Source organism: Ranitomeya variabilis, chromosome 3, assembly GCF_051348905.1.
Source record: "Ranitomeya variabilis isolate aRanVar5 chromosome 3, aRanVar5.hap1, whole genome shotgun sequence".
Taxonomy (NCBI): domain Eukaryota; kingdom Metazoa; phylum Chordata; class Amphibia; order Anura; family Dendrobatidae; genus Ranitomeya; species Ranitomeya variabilis.
In genome coordinates, this window is record NC_135234.1 from 706,593,317 (window position 1) to 706,613,194 (window position 19,878).

The 19,878-nt window shown below is 42.5% G+C and overlaps 1 protein-coding gene across 1 annotated transcript; it reads left to right on the forward strand.

Annotated features, from left to right (window-relative positions):
* Positions 1–920: 920 nt before the first annotated feature.
* LOC143817112 (uncharacterized) lies at positions 921–18,918 on the forward strand. The gene is made up of 3 exons (XM_077298250.1): positions 921–3,283; positions 7,563–7,648; positions 18,665–18,918. Exons 1-3 carry the CDS (start codon positions 2,194–2,196, stop codon positions 18,695–18,697), a joined length of 1,209 nt encoding a protein of 402 aa, XP_077154365.1. The 5' UTR covers positions 921–2,193; the 3' UTR covers positions 18,698–18,918.
* Positions 18,919–19,878: the final 960 nt, after the last annotated feature.

A 19,878-nucleotide genomic window follows, 5' to 3' on the forward strand; every position in this document is an offset into this window, starting at 1 on the left:
AACTGCATCCCACATACTTGTTCATGGAGGGAGCAGGAATCGGCAGCTTGGGACTCCCTTTCTGATGATCAATGTGCACTCCACTAGTTATCAGACATTTATTTCTGTGTATACTGTCAGTAGGTTATATTTGTCAATTGTGGGAAAACCCCTTCAATGTATCCTATGTGGGGCTCGTAGTCTAATTTTAATATCTCTGGTACACTTATTAGTAGAATACTAGTAGAAACCTCATACTGTAGTTATTAAAATGTTGAAGGAAACTGGTTGCTCTGTTTCCATCTTACCGGACTTGGAATTTATGTTGCCTAATTACATCCTTTTGGGGTATAATCTACACTGTAGGTCCTACAGTATACCCTGAACCAGCTACGCGCAAATTGTGTCCAGTAGCACATGGTTGGCTGCTGGGCAGTAAACTGAACTCTGTGGTTTTATTACATTGACCAGAAGCTTTGTGCTAGTTTCTATGTGACTTTGAATATCCAGAGGCAGCAAAGGAACCCCAAAACATCAGGGAACCTCCGCCATGTTTGAGTTCTTTTCTTTGAATGCCTCTTTTTTTTTCTCCTGTAAACTCTATGTTGATGCCTTTGCCCAAAAAGCTCTACTTTTGTCTCTTCTGACCAGAGAACATTCTTCCAAAACGTTTTAGGCTTTTTCAGGTAAGTTTTGACAAACTCCAGCCTGGTTTTTTAATGTCTCGGGGTAAGAAGTGGGGTCTTCCTGGGTCTCCTACCATACAGTCCCTTTTTATTCAGACGCCGACGGATAGTACGGGTTGACACTGTTGTACCCTCGGACTGCAGGGCAGCTTGAACTTGTTTGGATGTTAGTCGAGGTTCTTTATCCAACATCCGCACAATCTTGCGTTGAAATCTCGCGTTGAAATCTCTTCTCAATTTTTCTTTTCCGTCCACATCTAGGGAGGTTAGCCACAGTGCCATGGGCTTTAAACTTCTTTGTGACACTGCGCACGGTAGACACAGGAACATTCAGGTCTTTGGAGATGGACTTGTAGCCTTGAGATTGCTCATCCTTCCTCGCAATTTGGTTTCTCAAGTCCTCAGACAGTTCTTTGGTCTTCTTTCTTTTCTCCATGCTCAATGTGGTACACACAAGGACACAGGACAGAGGTTGAGTCAACTTTAATCCATGTCAACTGGCTGCAAGTGTGATTTAGTTATTGCCAACACCTGTTAGGTGCCACAGGTAAGTTACAGGTGCTGTTAATTACACAAATTAGAGAAGCATCACATGATTTTTCGAACAGTGCCAATACTTTTGTCCACCCCCTTTTTTATGTTTGGTGTGGAATTATATCCAATTTGGCTTTAGGACAGTTCTTTTTGTGTTTTTTCATTTAAGACAAATTAAATGAAGATAATAATAACAAAGAATTTGTGTTTGCTATCATTTTCAGGAAGAAACTGAGTATTATCTGACAGAATTGTAGGGGTGTCAATACTTTTGGCCACAACTGTATGCAAAAAAAATTCACGTTAGTGAGTCTGGTCCCACTGATTAGTTTTGTTGCCCAAGACCTCTTTGCCAAGATCACTATCTACATCCTAATCGAGGGTGTAAACATATGGAAGTAGCAGAAGCCACATGGGCCCTTGTGAATTAGGGAGCCGAAGCTCCATCAATCACATAAGACAGCAGTAGTATAAATGGTGGGTGGCCCACTTACAAATGCTGCATTGTGAGCCATAAGCTTTTCCCTATTGTAGGCACATTGCAGTAGATTTTGATGTCCCCATGACCTTTCAGGCCCATGGTAGAACAGCATCAAATAACTAATGATTAGTAGTATTCATTTAAGGACAATGCTTCGGTAGTCAGTGGGGTTCTGTCCTACTAGTCCTAATTCTTACAGAAGATCTAAGGAATAGTTTTTTGTTTTTTTTTTTCTTTCAGACATCGTTTCTCTTGGTCCAGAAGACCTACATTCCTATTGAATCATATGTGTTGAGAAACTGAATTGTAAAACCTAACTATGAAAAAAACATAAGAAAACATTTTTTTTCTCTATTCATCTTTTAAAGGTCCCAAAAGCTGAAACAGAAACATAAAAGGAGAAGGTACAGTAAGAATGGAAGGAAAATCATTAGTAGAAAACACTATTTTTCATCTCCAGAGGATGAAGAACTAGAGAACTTGGCAGCAGAAGAGACCAGAAGTGGCTATATTATGAGGGATTGTATGACAGATGCTGAGGAAATTAGTGAAGTGAAGAATATTTATTTTGGAAAAGAAACATATTTTTCAGATTCCCCAGCAGTGTCACTGTCGTGCTGCTCAATTTTTAGCGCACCTGAATTATTTGGATTGATTTCCAGACTCGCGGAGCTTATGGACAGTCCTAAAACTCAATTTATGTCAGAGACGCAAATTTTAGCTACCCATAGACAGTATTTGCTTTCTTTCTATCTGCTCTTTCTGGTGGTCAGTGGTATGTTATGTAAAAGAACAAACCATGTAAGACCTGTTTCCTGTTGGCCCCGAGCATGTTCCAAAGGTTCCATGTTTCCTGTTACAGACCAGACCTATTCTATAGGCCAGGACTTCCTTAACTCTGGCTATAAACTATACGGTAGTCTTATTAATGATTTTGCAGCACAAACTTTGCACCTTTTTGGTATGAAATGTTTCAAGCTTCAAAATTTTAACTTCCCAAAGTATCAACTTACCAAAAAAGTTAAAGAAACCCAATATGTAAAATTTAAGCAAAACTTTGAGTGCAAAAGTTTGGAAGATCTCGATGTGGAGACGGACATGAGTGAACATGAGTGTACTCAGATTATGGACAATACCATTCTTCACATGGAAACTAAGCAGATAATGCCAGCATGCCATAAGCATCAAAGGAAAATATACAAATTGGTTCCAACATTTCACCATCCAAGAATCTTCTCAACTTCGAAAAAGGGGCATGGAGATGGCGCAAACATTATTTATAAAGGAACTGATGCAATATTGCTAATGAAGAATCCACTGGAAGATAATGATATAAAAGGATTAGTTACTGATGAATGTAACACTGATTTGACCAGAAGATGTACAAGTTGTGGGGCACGAGATACAAGTGTAGGCAACGCAACTATTTCTGAAGATGACCTCCATACAATGAGCTCTGTTTTCTCCGATGGTCAGATGTCATTAGTAATGAGAAGTTACTCAAGTTTCCTTCCAAGGACCCAGTCTTATGCCGGACTCTGTTTACCAGAACAATTTGCCAGACAGTTGGTGGATCTATTTGGATTCCCGGGAGTAGAATTAGGTAAAGATTTAACAGATATATTTAATTTCTTCTTACTAACAAGCAGCTCCTTCACTTTGTAGTGAAAAATGGGGTTCGATCCAAGTGAAATGGCAGCTAAATAACGCCGTGGGTGAAAAATCAATCTGACATCTCTGATTTAATATCTAGAATATTTGATATTATTTCATTCGCAATAACAAAACTTCCATTGTCATTGCTAAAACCCCTGCGTAAGGCAACAAGCTTAAAGGGAATCTGACATCACCAAAAACTCTGACAAAATATAGGATCAATCCGCAGATAAGTAGCATTAAAATCTACAAATAGAGGGTTATCCAGCACTTCAGATAAAATGCAAAATGTTATTCCTTCGTTAAAAACATGTCAAAAAAGAGTCCACATCATCAAATATTTGGCAAAATCATCAGAGGAAAAAGTCCCAAAGAGAATTGTAACACTTCTTACTCGTATAACTCGTGTTACATCGAAACAAGTCAACCTAAACTCTAATTCTCTTTGGGACTTTTTCCTTTGATGATTTTGCCAAATATTTTATGATGTGGACTTTTTTTTTTTTTTTTACACATTTTTTTTAACGAAGGAATAACTTACTTCGAAATGAGTCAACCTAAACTCTGACTCTACAGGGTGGGCTATTTATATGGATACACCTAAATAAAATGGGAAGGGTTGGTGATATCAACTTCCTGTTTGTGGCACATTAGTATATGGGAGGGGGTAAACTTTTTAAGATGGGTGGTGACCATGGCGGCCATTTTGAAGTCGGCCATTTTGGATCCAACTTAATTTTTTTTCAAATGGCCAACTTCAAAATTGCCGTTTGGTGACACAATCCTTCCCCTGCACCGCCCCAGGTGACTCTGAGAGTCATTACACGGATATTACACACGTTACGAACACAATCTTAAATTGGTTATCAGGACAACAAACACTGATGACCTATCCCTAGGATCAAAAAGGTGGCTGTCTGACAGCAGGCACCCCCCCAATCAGCTTTGTTGGCGCTCAGATGTAAACGTGGAATGGTGCTGAATGGTATAGCTCTATACAATGTGCAATGGCCGCTGCCAACTAATGCAAAGTATCTTCCATTCTAATTGGCAGTGGCTGATAGATATTAAACGGGGCTGCACTGTTCAGCTCCATTCAATGGTTATTTTCTGCCCCTCCATAGTGATAACACCTGATCAGTCGGGTTGCTAGTCGTCAGATCCTCACTGATCTCATATTGAGGACTTATCCTATTGATTCCCATAGAAGCCCTCTAAATGGGAAATTAGATTTATAGTTAAAGGGGTTTTCTGCTCCATTGTTTAACTTTACATGTGACTCCAGTGTTTAAAAAGCAAAACTACAGTCCCCATTTGATCCCTCGCCACTACCAGTGTTCTCTCCTTCTCTTCTGGTGTGGCTGATGCTTGACAGCTATAGCGGCCACATATCAACCACACTGGGGCCATATATAATGTTTTTTTTAAAGGAGTAGGAAACTTATTTGAAGGAACTCTGTCAGCAGAGATGGTTTGTCATGCTGAAGACCCCCCATGCTTGTCATTACGATTCTCCAGTGAATGCTGGCCCATGGCTGGCATTCATAGCAGGTCCTGATTTCTGTTATACATAGCAGAGCTGAAGCCCAGCTATGTATAGCACAGGCGATCAAAGTTTAAAAAAAAAAAAATAATAATGTTTTTTTACAACATAAGTTCAAATCACAAGTTAAAAAAAAATAAAAAATACATATATTTTCTATCTCTGCATTCATAAACGTCCGATCTATCAGCATATATAATGAATGAATCCAATCTGTAAACAGCGTAATGAGAAAATAAATAGAAAATACCGATGTTGTTGCTGCAACATTGCAGTAAAATGCAGTAAGAGGCGATCAAAACAACATATCTACCCCAAGATGGTATCAGTAAAAACATCCGCTCACAAAAAATTAGCCTCCTACCTTATATCCCGAAAAATTAAAACATAACGAGTCTCGGATAATGGCGACAAAAGCCAAAATTTGTTTTTAGGCAAATTAGAATTTTTTTTTTACCACTTAAATAAAAAAAACAAAAACAAAACAACAAAACCTGTATATGTTTGGTATCTGTGTACTCATACTGAACTGGAGAGTCATTTTGCCAGGACAGTTTTACCATATAGTGAACATGGTAAATAAAAACAAACACATATATTTTTAACATCATTTTTTTAGGTAAAAAATTATGTGCAAGGTAATTTCTTAAAATGTCTTTATAATGTTGAGCCAATTTGAACAATAACCCGATGTCCGGCTGCGCTGATGTAAGGAAGAATCCTTAGGACCAAGATGAGTTGAACGGTTTATATTTCCGCAACGTGTTTCAAGGTTGGACTAGCATCTTTTTCAAGTGAAAAACCAATTGCATAGCAAGTGCTCATTGCTTTGAGACCCTTGGAATTATATAGGAGTTATCACCATATGTACCACCTTGACATGGTTTTATTTTATACATTTTTCAATCACATTTTTTGTTATATTTTTATTTTTTTTATCTTAGTTTGTTACATGTAATCAAAATAATCCTTTTGTATATTCATATTTTATATGTTAATTTTATATTATATAATTTTATATATGTCCCTTGGAATACATCAATTGTATCAGTTCTCACTTGTGGTTTAATTAACTTTTATAAAAAACAAACAAAACAAAAAAACAACTTTCTCCCTTATCCCCCTCCTGGTTGAAAACCCCTAATATTTATTCCCTTGGTTCACCACTCCACTTTGGCACGTCACAACACTTGTTTCCACAGCTCAATTTTCGTTTTGAATGCTCCAACCTTCACCACAAAAGTCTTCTCGAAATAAAAATCCACTTTTCCATCTCCTCTTATGAATTTCACATCCATCTTATATATATATATATATATATATATATATATATATATATATATATATATATATATATATATATATATATATATATATATATATACATATACATACACACACATACACACACACACACACACACACACACACACACACACACACACACACACACACGTGTGTGTATATATATAATATGTATGTACATATAATTTTTTTTTTCTGAATTTGTTTTAAGAGCTTTTTTTTTTTCTATTTTCTTTATATGTTTAATCTTCTATATCGTTTTCCTTAATATTAATTCTCTCCACTACATTACATTATCAAAATATCCACTGAGGACATCCGGACCTATTTTTACCACTTTCCTTGTCTCTTGCACTCACTGCTATTTTTCTCTACAACAGTTATCACTGATTCCCTCTTCCCTTATCCCTGCCTCTGTGAGATGTCCTTTTACCTCTCCTCCCTGATTTCCCGCTTGTCTCTCCTTCGTCTTCCTCCCAATGGCTGAATCAATTCATTCATCCTGTTCCACCTTTTTTCCTAACACTGCACGGGTTCAATCCACGCCCAACACTCTACCAATTTATGCCATTTTCCTATTTTCACCTAATTTCTCTGCTACTTTTATTTGTTTCTTTCATATCCCCATCTTGCCTTTCTTTTCTTATTATATATATATTTTTTTCTACTCCCTTTGCAGTCCTATTATTAGTCCACTTCTCAATGTCCTCCACTCACCCTCCCTCTACTTCATATTTTCTTGTGGTTGTTTTCTTCAGTCTGTCACCCTTCAGCCTTTTTGAACCCCCTGTCCTTGAACACTTGCTATGCAATTGTTTTTTTCACTTGAAAAAGAGGCTAGTCCAGCCTTGAAACGCTCAACTCATCTTGGTCCTAAGGATTCTTCACTACAGCAGTGCAGCCGGATATCGGGTTATCGGCCACATTGGTAAACTATCCTGGAGGAGATCATCAAACCCAGGAGGCGGCAGCAGCAGCTGATATCTTCAGGTGTTCATAGTTGTTGTCTGCACACAACCTGCTCAGGTCAGCACCTTACTTTTATTTGTACCCAAAAGGGAATCACCCGATGGTCTTGTGCGCTTTTGTTCCCTTACAGTTTTTCTACCTTTTTAGTGTTAAGAGCCCAATTTTTGTTTTTAGATGAACACAAACTCTGCAGTGAATGGTGCAGTTGTATTTGTGCAGATTGAGATCCATACTTTTACCTAGAAGTTCATAAATGATGTCTAACATGTATATACAAGTAATGCCATTTATTAGTCATTATTTGCATGTCTCTTATCGCCTGTGGTATGTCGCTGTATTTTGGGCTTGTTTGATTAGCAGTTGAAGACTGTCTTTTCAGAAGAATAAACCTATTATTTTAATACTACAGATGCATTAGAACCAAAGGACTTCATTGTGCCACTTGGACATGACCTGGCCCGAAGAGTATATCTTCAATGGAAGAAGTCATTGGAGGTATTTTTTATTTGGAATTTTTTTTTTTCAAACAAAAGCCAAAGATAAATTTAACATTTTAAAAGGACAAGAAATGTAGAGGAGGATCTTCTGCTTCCTGCTCAATCCACTTCTGGCTCTGGCCCAAAGATCTGCATCAAACAATGCACATTAGTTAGGTGTACCTATTGGAAAATGTCCAAAATATGCTTATTGCTTTCTCTGCCGAATTCAAACTCTTCATTGTGCCAGGCACACCTTTTCTTTTGTGTCAATTCAGGAAGAGATTTTTATTTTTAATTAAAGGGACTCAGTCAGCACAGAGTGACCTTCTCACCTTCTGGTTTCCCATCTATCACCACCCTTCTCTGGCTCGATGAAGCCAGAGCTGTCAATCAAAGAAGAGGGAGGTGAAGAGTAAGGGAAAACAAGTAGGTGGGAAGGTTCACTGAATTGTTTGGCCACACTAAGGGAGCACTGAATGAACAGTTATCAGATTTCACTGACAACGCAAGTCAGAATGGCTGTATAATCCTTTTGCAAAATTATATCACCGCTGTTATGATCTGGTGGCCTAAGAGCAGCATGAGACGTACTCTGGAGAAGGTGGTACCTGTACTGACCGCAGACCCTGAACTTAACACCGCAACTAGAAGTAGCCGTGGAATGTACCTTTCACTCCCTAGACATCTCGACACAGCCGGAGGACTAATTACCCCTAGAGATAGTTTTCCCTTTTCTATCTTGCCTCAGAGAAAATCCCCAAAGGATAGACAGCCCCCCACAAATATTGACTGTGAGAGGAGAGGGAAAAAACATACACAGACTGAAATCAGAATTTAGCAAAGGAGGCCACTTCTAGCTAAATAGAAAGGATAGGACAGAGTACTATGCGGTCAGTATTAAAACACTAGAAAATATCCACCACAGAAAATACAAAATCTCCACATCTAACTAAAGATATAGAGGGTATATCTGCATCTCCAGAGATACCAGCTTGGCTAAACAAATCCTTATACAGACCAAGCTGGACAAGACAAAAACATGGAAAAGAACTGAACAATAAGGCCCACAGCATGTGGACAGCAAAAATCAAGGCCAGAACTTATCTTTGTTGAAATGAACAGCAAAGCAGGAGAGACCAGGCAGGGATGTGAATCCTCCAGGAACAATGGACAACTGGCACTGACTAAAGGGTAGAGCAAGACTAAATAGCCCAGTCAGAATTGCAAAAAGTGGACACACCTGATGAATGCTGCAATCCAGAGACAGCAGCGCTACCACTTATAACCACCGGAGGGAGCCCTAGAACAGAATTCACAATACACCGCCCACCTAGCCAGGTTGTCAGCTCCTCAGTGTCCCTCCTCCCTCCTGCTGCTGAGATTTGATATTGCTCAGTACAAACTGTAGCTGTCAGGCTGGGTGGACAGAGCCTGTATGGATTTAGACTCCTAAAATCTCAGTGTTATACAGAAAAATATAAAAATGTGAGAGTCCTCAGTTTTTGATAACAAATAGCATCTTTCAATACTATTCGGGTTCCTTCAGCAGGCATAGAATAACACAAAATCTGATTCAGTTAGTGATTAAAAGGTATCAACCACTGAGGACTCTCACATTTTAATATTTTCTATCTACTGGCTAACACAGTACAATTATATAATTTTCCTGTATGGATTTTCAGAGTAATTACACTAGTCTCATAATGTCTAAGATCTGGTTATTAATATACTGTATGCAGTTTGTATTGTGAATTTTGGTAAGAAATCTGTTTTAAAACCACAAAAGCTTGGGGAAAGCTAAATTTCTAAATGTAAAAGGTGTGTGTGGGTAGATATATTTTCCACATGTATTGTGAAACATCATGCTGTGTAAAGTTGGCCATAGAAGGCGGCTCCTATGGCATGATGGTGTATGCAGTACTGAGCTCCAGTTGTTGCAGAGCATTTTAATTATAGATAGGCAGATCCATTTGCGGGGCTCTGAGCCATCGGTTGATCTGCGCGCGGGGGCTCTGAGCCATCGGTGGATCTGCGCGCGGGGGCTCTGAGCTATCGGTGGATCTGCGCGCGGGGGCTCTGAGCCATCGGTGGATCTGCGCGCGGGGGCCCTGAGCCATCGGTGGATCTGCGCGCGGGGGCCCTGAGCCATCGGTGGATCTGCGCGCAGGGGCTCTGAGCCATCGGTGGATCTGCGCGCGGGGGCTCTGAGCCATCGGTGGATCTGCGCGCGGGGGCTCTGAGCCATCGGTGGATCTGCGCCCGGGGGCTCTGAGCCATCGGTGGATCTGCGCCCAGGGGCTCTGAGCCATCGGTGGATCTGTGTCTCCCACGAGTCTCCCAAACTTTCCGATGGACCGGAGTCCTGCCAATTGATATATTTTTAATATATTCCTCAACTTTTTGGAGGGGAAAACCATAGCTGTTCTGCTGATTTGGAAGAGCCTTAGGTGCATCCAGGACGAACATAGTAGGTAGGCTTTGAGTTCTGTGACCTGTAGATTAGCTCGTGGCCTTACACTTTTACTTGCCTGCAGAACTAATGTGACTTTATTTATAATCATATCTGGAACATAGGACAGGTGAGAGCCCAATACTAAGCGTGAGGAGGTAATGGGCACAGACAAAATGGGGTACAATGGTTTGTATAACCTTGAAGTCTGTATGCCATTATGGAAAACTGATTAGTGGTCATAGACAATACTTAACAAATTCTGGATGCCTAAGAATGTCCCCCAAAATATCCCCTTTAGGGTGTGGTTTAGATAAATAATGCCACTTTCATAGTTTGGCTCTTGGAATTGTCTAGACATCGGTACTGATTATGAGGATACAAAGAAATGTTTTCGATATCTTCATCAGTGAAAGTCCCTTGCTATGAAGTTGCTAATATGCTTGTTAGGGCATGTAGCATCTTTAAAGGGGTTGTCAAAGTTTGGCACTAAAGTCTCCAGTCACTTTGTGAATCCTTACAGTGCACACAGCTCATGCTGTCAGGATTCTCTGGTGCAGGGAGGTCATGGGACTGCAGGATGTGGCAGGCATACACCAGGGGATTTTCTGTCTAGAAGTGCGCAACTTCGTTGAATACAAGTGAATTGTGTGAGGCTGCGCATGTCTAGTCGGAATGTTGCCCAGAGTGTACAAATGTCATAATTGCGGTCTTACCGATAGAGAATCCTGACAGTGTACATTATCCACATTGTGCGGATTCGCAAGTGTGCTGTCAGATATATTGACTGCAGACATTTGTGCCAAACCTAGACAACCCCTTTACCTCCTATCAGCTTTTCCTGTACCTGGCTCCCCTGAGTTAGGCCGGGTTCAGCAGGCTTTATTTCACCATCTGTTAAAGACAAAATGACCCAAATTTAAAGCCTAAGGGTGCAGTCGGACAGCTGTATAAATCAGAGATCGGCCAGCGGCTTTCCCAGCCGAACTGTGACAGCTGCATAGAAATGTATGTGACGCTCGGAATAGCCGCCGGCCAGTCCGTGCATTGGGGTCCCATCTCAGTCCGATTCATACGACTGCCTGACTGCGCCTTAAGTGGAATTTATGGGAATGCAAGATCACATTGGGACCCGCAGTCAGTCTGTGCATTCCGATCCATATACCGACTGTAAAATATGATCTAAAGATGGTAAAATGGAGGTTAAGAAGGAGAAGGTGAGCTGTGACCATCAGCTATTGTGAACTGATCCTGTATTATCTACTTGTAGGTGATACCCACCGTAATAATCCTGCCTGTAATAAGAAAGCAGAACAAGAAGTCGCGCAACTATTGGGTTTAGTAGTAAGAGTAAAAACTGCAGGGTTTATTTATTTTTCTTAGCAACGTGGAAAATACCGTATTTTTCGGACTATAAGACACGCCTAGGTTTTAGAGGAGGGAATTAGGAAGAAAAAATTTGAAGAAAAAAAAGGTCAATTCTGTACTGTATTATCCCCTATCCTGGTATGCATGGGTCCCCCATCCCTATCCTGGTGTGCATGGCCCCATCCTTATCCTGGTATGATTGGTGTTGTGGATTCTGTTTGTGGGCTCCCTCAGGTGGTTACTGCTGGTACTGGGTGACTTTGGTGGGTTGCGGCCTTTGGTTTCCACCTGTCCATCAGAGGCTTGGTGTTTCCTATTTTACCTGGCCTTTCTGTCATTCCCTTGCCGGCTATCAATGTATTCAGATGTGCTCTGTTTTGTTCCTGCCTACCTGCTCCCAGATCTTTCAGGATAAGCTAAGTGCTGATGTTCAGTTGTTTGGTTTTTTTGTCCAGCTTGCTTATTATGTCTCTATGCTAGCTGGTAGCTCTAGTGGACTGAGGTTCTCCCCATGTGCCATGAGTTGGCACATGGGTTCTTGTAATCTCAGGATGGTTTTTTTGATTAGGGTTTTTTGCTGACCGCTCAGACCCCTTTTGTATCGTTCTGCTTTCTAGTTTACAGCGGGCCTCAATTTGCTAAACCTATATATATCATCTCTATGTGTGTGCGCCTTCCTCTCATTTCACCGTCAATACTTGTGGGGGGCAACTATACCTTTTGGGGTTCGTTCCTCTGGAGGCAAGTGAGGTCTTTAATTTCTCTGCAGTACTAGTTAGCTCTTAGGCTGGTGCGTGGCGTCTAGAACCAACGTAGGCACGCTCCCTGGCTATCTCTAGTTGCGTTTGTCAGGCGTAGGGCAGCGGTCAGCCCAGGTTCCATCACCCTAGAGCTCGTCCGTTATATATTTGTACCTTGCTTGTCCTGTGCTATCCCTAGCCATTGGGATTCATGACAGTATAGCCGGCCCACAAAGTGTTAATTGTTTGGGCTGAAGCAGGAGAAAAAGAAGTGTTTAAGGGAATTTTTTTTTTTTTTTTTCCCTTCAGAGTTTTGCTGCCTAGCCCTTAATTGCTGTCTAGCTGCTTCTTACCTCCTCTTAACCCTTGAATGGCTCTGATCTTAGCTGTTTAACATGGATGTCCAGAGTTTGGCTTCCAGCCTGAGTAATCTCGCGGCAAAGGTTCAAAACATACAGGATTTTGTTGTTCACACTCCCATGTCTGAACCTAGAATTCCTATTCCAGAGTTCTTCTCTGGAGATAGATCTACCTTCCTGAATTTCAGGAACAATTGTAAATTGTTTCTTTCTTTAAAATCTCGCTCCTCTGGAGACCCTGCTCAACAGGTCAGGATTGTAATATCTTTCCTGCGGGGCGACCCTCAGAATTGGGCATTTGCATTGGCACCAGGGGATCCTGCGTTGTTCAGTGTGGATGCGTTTTTTCTGGCATTGGGATTGCTCTATGAGGAACCCAACCTGGAGATTCAGGCTGAAAAGGCTTTGTTAGCCCTCTCTCAGGGGCATGATGAAGCGGAAATATATTGTCAAACATTTCGGAAATGGTCGGTGCTTACTCAGTGGAATGAGTGCGCCCTGGCTGCAAACTTCAGAAATGGTCTTTCTGAGGCCATTAAGGATATTATGGTGGGGTTCCCTACGCCTACAGGTCTGAATGAGTCTATGGCTATGGCCATTCAGATTGATCGGCGTTTACGGGAGCGCAAACCCGTGCACCAGTTGGCGGTGTCTTCTGAACAGGCACCTGAGACTATGCAATGTGATAGAATTCAGTCCAGAAGTGAACGGCAAAATTATAGGCGGAAAAATGGATTGTGTTTTTATTGTGGTGATTCAGCTCATGTTATATCAGCATGCTCTAAACGCACAAAAAAGCTTGATAAATCTTTTGCCATTGGTACTCTGCAGCCTAAGTTCATTTTGTCTGTGACTCTGATTTTTTTCACTGTCTTCCATTTCCGTTGATGCCTATGTGGATTCGGGCGCTGCCCTGAGTCTTATGGATTGGTCATTTGCTAAACGCTGCGGTTTTAGTCTGGAGCCTCTGGAAGTTCCTATTCCTCTGAAGGGAATTGACTCTACACCATTGGCTATGAATAAACCGCAGTATTGGACACAAGTGACCATGCGCATGACTCCCGTTCATCAGGAGGTGATTCGCTTCCTTGTACTGTATAATTTACATGATGTACTAGTGCTTGGTCTGCCATGGTTACAAACTCATAATCCTGTCCTGGACTGGAAAACAATGTCTGTGTTAAGCTGGGGATGTCAGGGGGTTCATGATGATGCACCTCCGATTTCAATCGCTTCATCTACTCCTTCTGAGATCCCTGAGTTTTTGTCTGACTATAGGGATGTTTTTGAGGAGCCTAAGCTCAATTCGCTCCCTCCTCATAGAGATTGTGACTGTGCTATAGAATTGATTCCTGGCAGTAAGTTCCCTAAGGGTCGTTTATTTAATCTGTCACTGCCAGAGCATACTGCTATGCGGAATTATATTAAGGAGTCCTTGGAAAAGGGACATATTCGTCCATCTTCGTCCCCTCTGGGAGCAGGTTTTTTTTTCGTGGCAAAAAAAGATGGTTCCCTGAGGCCTTGTATAGATTATCGCCTTCTGAATAAGATTACAGTCAAATATCAGTATCCATTGCCATTATTGACTGACTTGTTTGCTCGCATTAAGGGGGCTAGGTGGTTCACTAAGATAGATCTTCGCGGTGCGTATAATCTGGTGCGGATAAAACAAGGTGATGAGTGGAAAACCGCATTTAATACGCCTGAGGGCCATTTTGAGTATTTGGTAATGCCTTTTGGACTCTCCAATGCTCCGTCAGTCTTTCAGTCCTTTATGCACAATATTTTCCGTGAATATCTGGATAAGTTTATGATTGTGTATTTGGATGATATTTTGGTGTTTTCTGATGACTGGGAGTCTCATGTTCTACAGGTCAGGAAGGTGTTTCAGGTTCTGCGGGCCAATTCTCTGTTTGTGAAGGGCTCAAAGTGTCTCTTCGGAGTCCAGAAGATTTCTTTTTTGGGGTACATTTTTTCTCCTTCTACTATTGAGATGGATCCCGTCAAGGTTCAGGCAATTTGTGACTGGACACAACCTACATCTGTTAAGAGCCTACAGAAGTTCTTGGGGTTTGCTAATTTTTATCGTCGGTTTATTGCAAATTTTTCCAGTATTGTTAAACCTTTGACTGATTTGACTAAAAAGGGTGCTGATGTTGCTGATTGGTCTCCTGCGGCTGTGGAGGCCTTTCAGGAACTTAAGCGCCGGTTTTCTTCTGCTCCTGTGTTGTGTCAACCAGATGTTTCACTTCCTTTTCAGGTTGAGGTTGATGCTTCCGAGATTGGAGCGGGGCCGGTTTTGTCACAGAGAAGTTCTGATGGCTCGGTGATGAAGCCATGTGCATTCTTCTCTAGAAAATTCTCGCCCGCCGAGCGCAATTATGATGTGGGTCATCGGGAGCTTTTGGCCATGAAGTGGGCATTTGAGGAGTGGCGTCATTGGCTTGAGGGTGCTAAACATCGTGTGGTGGTCTTGACTGATCACAAGAATCTCATTTACCTTGAGTCTGCCAGGCGTTTGAATCCTAGACAGGCTCGTTGGTCGTTGTTTTTTTCTCGTTTCAATTTCGTGGTTTCATACCTGCCAGGTTCAAAGAATGTGAAGGCAGATGCTCTTTCCAGGAGTTTTGTGCCTGACTCTCCTGGAGACTCTGGGCCTACTGGTATCCTTAGGGATGGGGTAATATTGTCTGCCGTATCCCCAGACTTGCGACGTGCATTGCAGGAGTTTCAGGTGGATAAACCGGATCGTTGTCCACCAGAAAGACTGTTTGTTCCGGATGATTGGACCAGTAGAGTCATCTCCGAGGTCCATTCTTCTGTGTTGGCTGGTCATCCTGGAATATTTGGTACTAGAGACTTGGTGGCCAGGTCTTTTTGGTGGCCTTCCTTGTCTAGGGATGTGCGTACCTTTGTGCAGTCTTGTGAAGTGTGTGCTCGAGCTAAACCTTGCTGTTCTCGGGCCAGTGGGTTGTTGTTATCCTTGCCCATCCCGAAGAGGCCTTGGACGCACATTTCCATGGATTTTATTTCTGATCTCCCGGTTTCACAGAAAATGTCCGTTATCTGGGTTGTGTGTGACCGCTTTTCTAAGATGGTTCATTTGGTGCCCTTGCCTAAGTTGCCTTCCTCCTCTGAGTTGGTCCCTTTATTTTTTCAGAACGTGGTTCGTTTGCATGGGATTCCGGAGAATATCGTTTCTGACAGGGGATCCCAGTTTGTGTCTAGATTTTGGCGGACGTTTTGTGCCAAGATGGGCATTGATTTGTTTTTCTCGTCTGCATTCCATCCTCAGACGAATGGCCAGACGGAGCGAACTAATCAGACCTTGGAAACTTATTTGAGGTGTTTTGTTTCTGCTGATCAAGATGACTGGGTTGCTTTTTTGCCACTGGCCGAATTTGCTCTTAATAATCGGGCTAGTTCTGCCACGTTGGTCTCTCCTTTTTTTTTGTAATTCGGGGTTTCATCCTCGTTTTTCCTCTGGTCAGGTGGAGTCTTTGGATTGTCCTGGAGTGGACGCGGTGGTGGACAGGCTACATCAGATTTGGAATCAGGTGGTGGACAATTTGAAGTTATCTCAGGAGAAGACTCAGCAGTTTGCTAATCGCCGTCGCCGCGTGGGTCCCCGACTTCTTGTTGGGGATTTGGTGTGGTTGTCTTCTCGTTTTGTCCCTATGAAGGTCTCTTCTCCTAAGTTCAAGCCTCGGTTCATCGGTCCTTATAGGATCTCGGAGATTCTTAACCCTGTATCTTTTCGTTTGGATCTCCCAGCATCGTTTGCTATTCATAATGTGTTCCATCGGTCGTTGTTGCGGAGGTATGAGGTGCCCGTTGTTCCTTCGGTTGAGCCTCCTGCTCCGGTGCTGGTGGAGGGAGAATTGGAGTATGTTGTTGAGAAGATCTTGGATTCTCGTGTTTCCAGACGCAAACTCCAGTATTTGGTTAAGTGGAAGGGTTATGGTCAGGAGGATAATTCCTGGGTGGTCGCCTCCGATGTTCATGCGACTGATTTGGTCCGCACCTTCCATAGAGCTCACCCTGATCGCCCTGGGGGTTCTCGTGAGGGTTCGGTGACCCCTCCTCAAGGGGGGGGGGGGTACTGTTGTGGATTCTGTTTGTGGGCTCCCTCTGGTGGTTACTGCTGGTACTGGGTGACTTTGGTGGGTTGCGGCCTTTGGTTTCCACCTGTCCATCAGAGGCTTGGTGTTTCCTATTTTACCTGGCCTTTCTGTCATTCCCTTGCCGGCTATCAATGTATTCAGATGTGCTCTGTTTTGTTCCTGCCTACCTGCTCCCAGATCTTTCAGGATAAGCTAAGTGCTGATGTTCAGTTGTTTGGTTTTTTGTCCAGCTTGCTTATTATGTCTCTATGCTAGCTGGTAGCTCTAGTGGACTGAGGTTCTCCCCATGTGCCATGAGTTGGCACATGGGTTCTTGTAATCTCAGGATGTTTTTTTTGATTAGGGTTTTTTGCTGACCGCTCAGACCCCTTTTGTATCGTTCTGCTTTCTAGTTTACAGCGGGCCTCAATTTGCTAAACCTATATATATCATCTCTATGTGTGTGCCTTCCTCTCATTTCACCGTCAATACTTGTGGGGGGCAACTATACCTTTTGGGGTTCGTTCCTCTGGAGGCAAGTGAGGTCTTTATTTTCTCTGCAGTACTAGTTAGCTCTTAGGCTGGTGCGTGGCGTCTAGAACCAACGTAGGCACGCTCCCTGGCTATCTCTAGTTGCGTTTGTCAGGCGTAGGGCAGCGGTCAGCCCAGGTTCCATCACCCTAAAGCTCGTCCGTTATATATTTGTACCTTGCTTGTCCTGTGCTATCCCTAGCCATTGGGATTCATGACAGATTGGCCCCATCCTTATCCTGGTATGATTGGCACCATCTCGGTCCTGATATGATTGGCCCCATCCTTATCCTGGTATGATTGGCACCATCTCGGTCCTGATATGATTGGCCCCATCCTTTTTCTTTTATAATTGGCCCCATCCTGTTCCTGGTATGATTGGTCCCATCCTTTTTCTCTTATATGGTAATTGACCCCATCCTGTTCCTGGTATGCATGGCTCCATCAGGAAAGATTAAAAAAAAAAAAAAAAAATATATATATATATATATATATATATATATATATATATATATATATATATATATATAAATTACACTCACCTACACGGCGCTCCTTAGCAGCATCCTGCTCTGGTGCCAGCAGCTGCTTAATGCTTGTAAGCAGCGCATGACTGGGACATCATGCGCCGCTCACAAGCAGAGAACAGCTGCCGGAATACTCACCGGGACCGTTCATCGGAGATCGCAGTGAGTATCCAATCCTCTTCAGTAGCGTTCACGTGTGCCGATACTTAAGAGAAATGAATATTCTGAATATTCATTTCTCTTAAGTATCGGCAAACGTGACCGCCGGCTCCAGCAGGCTGACAGTGCACGCTACTGAAGAGGAATGGATACTCGCCTCTCTTTGCGATGAACAGTCCCAGTGAGTATTCTGGCAGCTGTTCTCTGCTTGTGAGCAGCGCATGATGTCCCTGCCATGCACTGCTTACAAGCATCAAGCAACTGCTGGTAGCAGAGCGGAGGAAGGTAAGAGTAATTTTTTTTTTTTCCTCATGGTGCCTTGGATTTGAGGAACATGGGGCAAATTGTAAAAGAAAAAGCATGGGACCAACATTCCAGGAACAGGATGGGGACCATTTATACCAGGGATGCCAGAAAAATGAATATGCATTGCCCTCCACGCCCATGGGCGTGGAATGCAGTGCATATTCATTTCTCTTTAGCAGCGGGCACGGGAGTTAGCCGGAGCCGCCGACTCCAGCCTCCTGTGACCTGATGCTCCTCCGAAACCACTCCCCCACCTCAGCCAGAGCCCATACATCCAGACTATATGACGCACATCCCATTTTCCTCCACATTTTGGGAGGAAAAAAGTGCGTGTTATAGTCCGAAAAATATGGTACTTTTATTTTTTATGTTTAACATAAAAACTTTATTCAAACAATAGGACATTTTTCTGATGACACAAATCTTTTAATAGCAGTAAGATATATTTTCTGTAATTTAGCAAACACTTTTATTCTGTATTTCCCTACAGGTGGAGTACAAGCAAAGTAAAGACAAAGAATAATAAAGTCTATAAAACAATGTATGAAGCTTCTGCCTCCCTTACTGGAGATAAATAACACAGGCCGTCATTGGCCCTCCAAATATATGTTGGATAAACATATTCTTTTGTGATGGCATTGTCATGCAGTGTGAAATAGTCCCTGCAAATCTGAAGTAATTCCCCCCTGCCTGGACCTATTGCACCACTGAGTACATAGAATTCACAGCACACTGTTCACTTTCAAAGCAGCGTGGCCGGATTTTAGCTGGTAGTACATAGGATAATGCAATAAAAATAGTGATTTATTTTTTATTTAAATATACAGTTAGGTCCAGAATTATTTGGACAGTGACCAAATCTTCGTGATTTCAGCTCTGCAGGACACTATTTTTTATTTAAACTGAAGCCACTGGGATGTAATTGAAGTGTAGACTTTCAGCTTTAAAGGGGTTAAACAAAAATATGTTGTGAAACATTCAGGAATTGCTACCATTTTTCAAAAGTAATTGGACGAATTCACTTTACCATAAATACAATGTTCATTTTTAATACTTTGTAGAGAATCCTTTTCAGGCAATGACTGGCTGAAATCTGGAAGCCATGGATGCCACCAAACCCTGGGTTTCCTCCCTTGTGAGGCTTTACCAGGCCTTTACCGCAACTGACTTCAGTTGTTGCATATTTGTGTGTCGTTCTGCCTTCAAGGCTTTGTCCACTACCCAGACATTTTTAAAGAGAACCTGTCAGCAGTTTTGGCCGATATAAGATACAGCCATCACCTTTCAGGGCTGATATACAGCGTTCTATAATGCAGTAGATAAGCCCCAACCTGACCTGGAAGAACTGAAAAATAACTTTTATTATACTCACCTGCGGGGCGGTGCGGTCCCATGGATGTCTCTGGTCTTAGTCCGGCGCCTCCCATCTTATGATCCCCGTCCTGCTTGCTTCTTGTGGATGACGCGACCCTGCATCATCCACACAGTCTCCTCAGCATCGCACTCCGGCACAGGCGTACATCTCTGTTCTGTTGAGGGCAGAGCAAAGTACTGCAGTGCGCAGGCGCCGGGAAAGGTCAGAGAGGCCCAGCGCCTGCGCACTGCAGTACTTTGCTCTGCCCTCAACAGCGCAGATAAGTATGCCTGTGCAGGAGTGCAATGCTGAGGAGACTGTGTGGATGATGCAGGGTCGCGTCATCCACA

Excerpts from the sequence above, each read along its gene's own strand:
- LOC143817112 (XM_077298250.1), top strand. The coding sequence starts at position 2,194 with ATGAGGGATTGTATGACAGATGCTGAGGAAATTAGTGAAGTGAAGAAT. Across the intron at positions 3,284-7,562 it reads ATTCCCGGGAGTAGAATTAG|ATGCATTAGAACCAAAGGAC; the intron begins GTAAAGATTTAA and ends TTAATACTACAG. Across the intron at positions 7,649-18,664 it reads AATGGAAGAAGTCATTGGAG|GTGGAGTACAAGCAAAGTAA; the intron begins GTATTTTTTATT and ends ATTTCCCTACAG.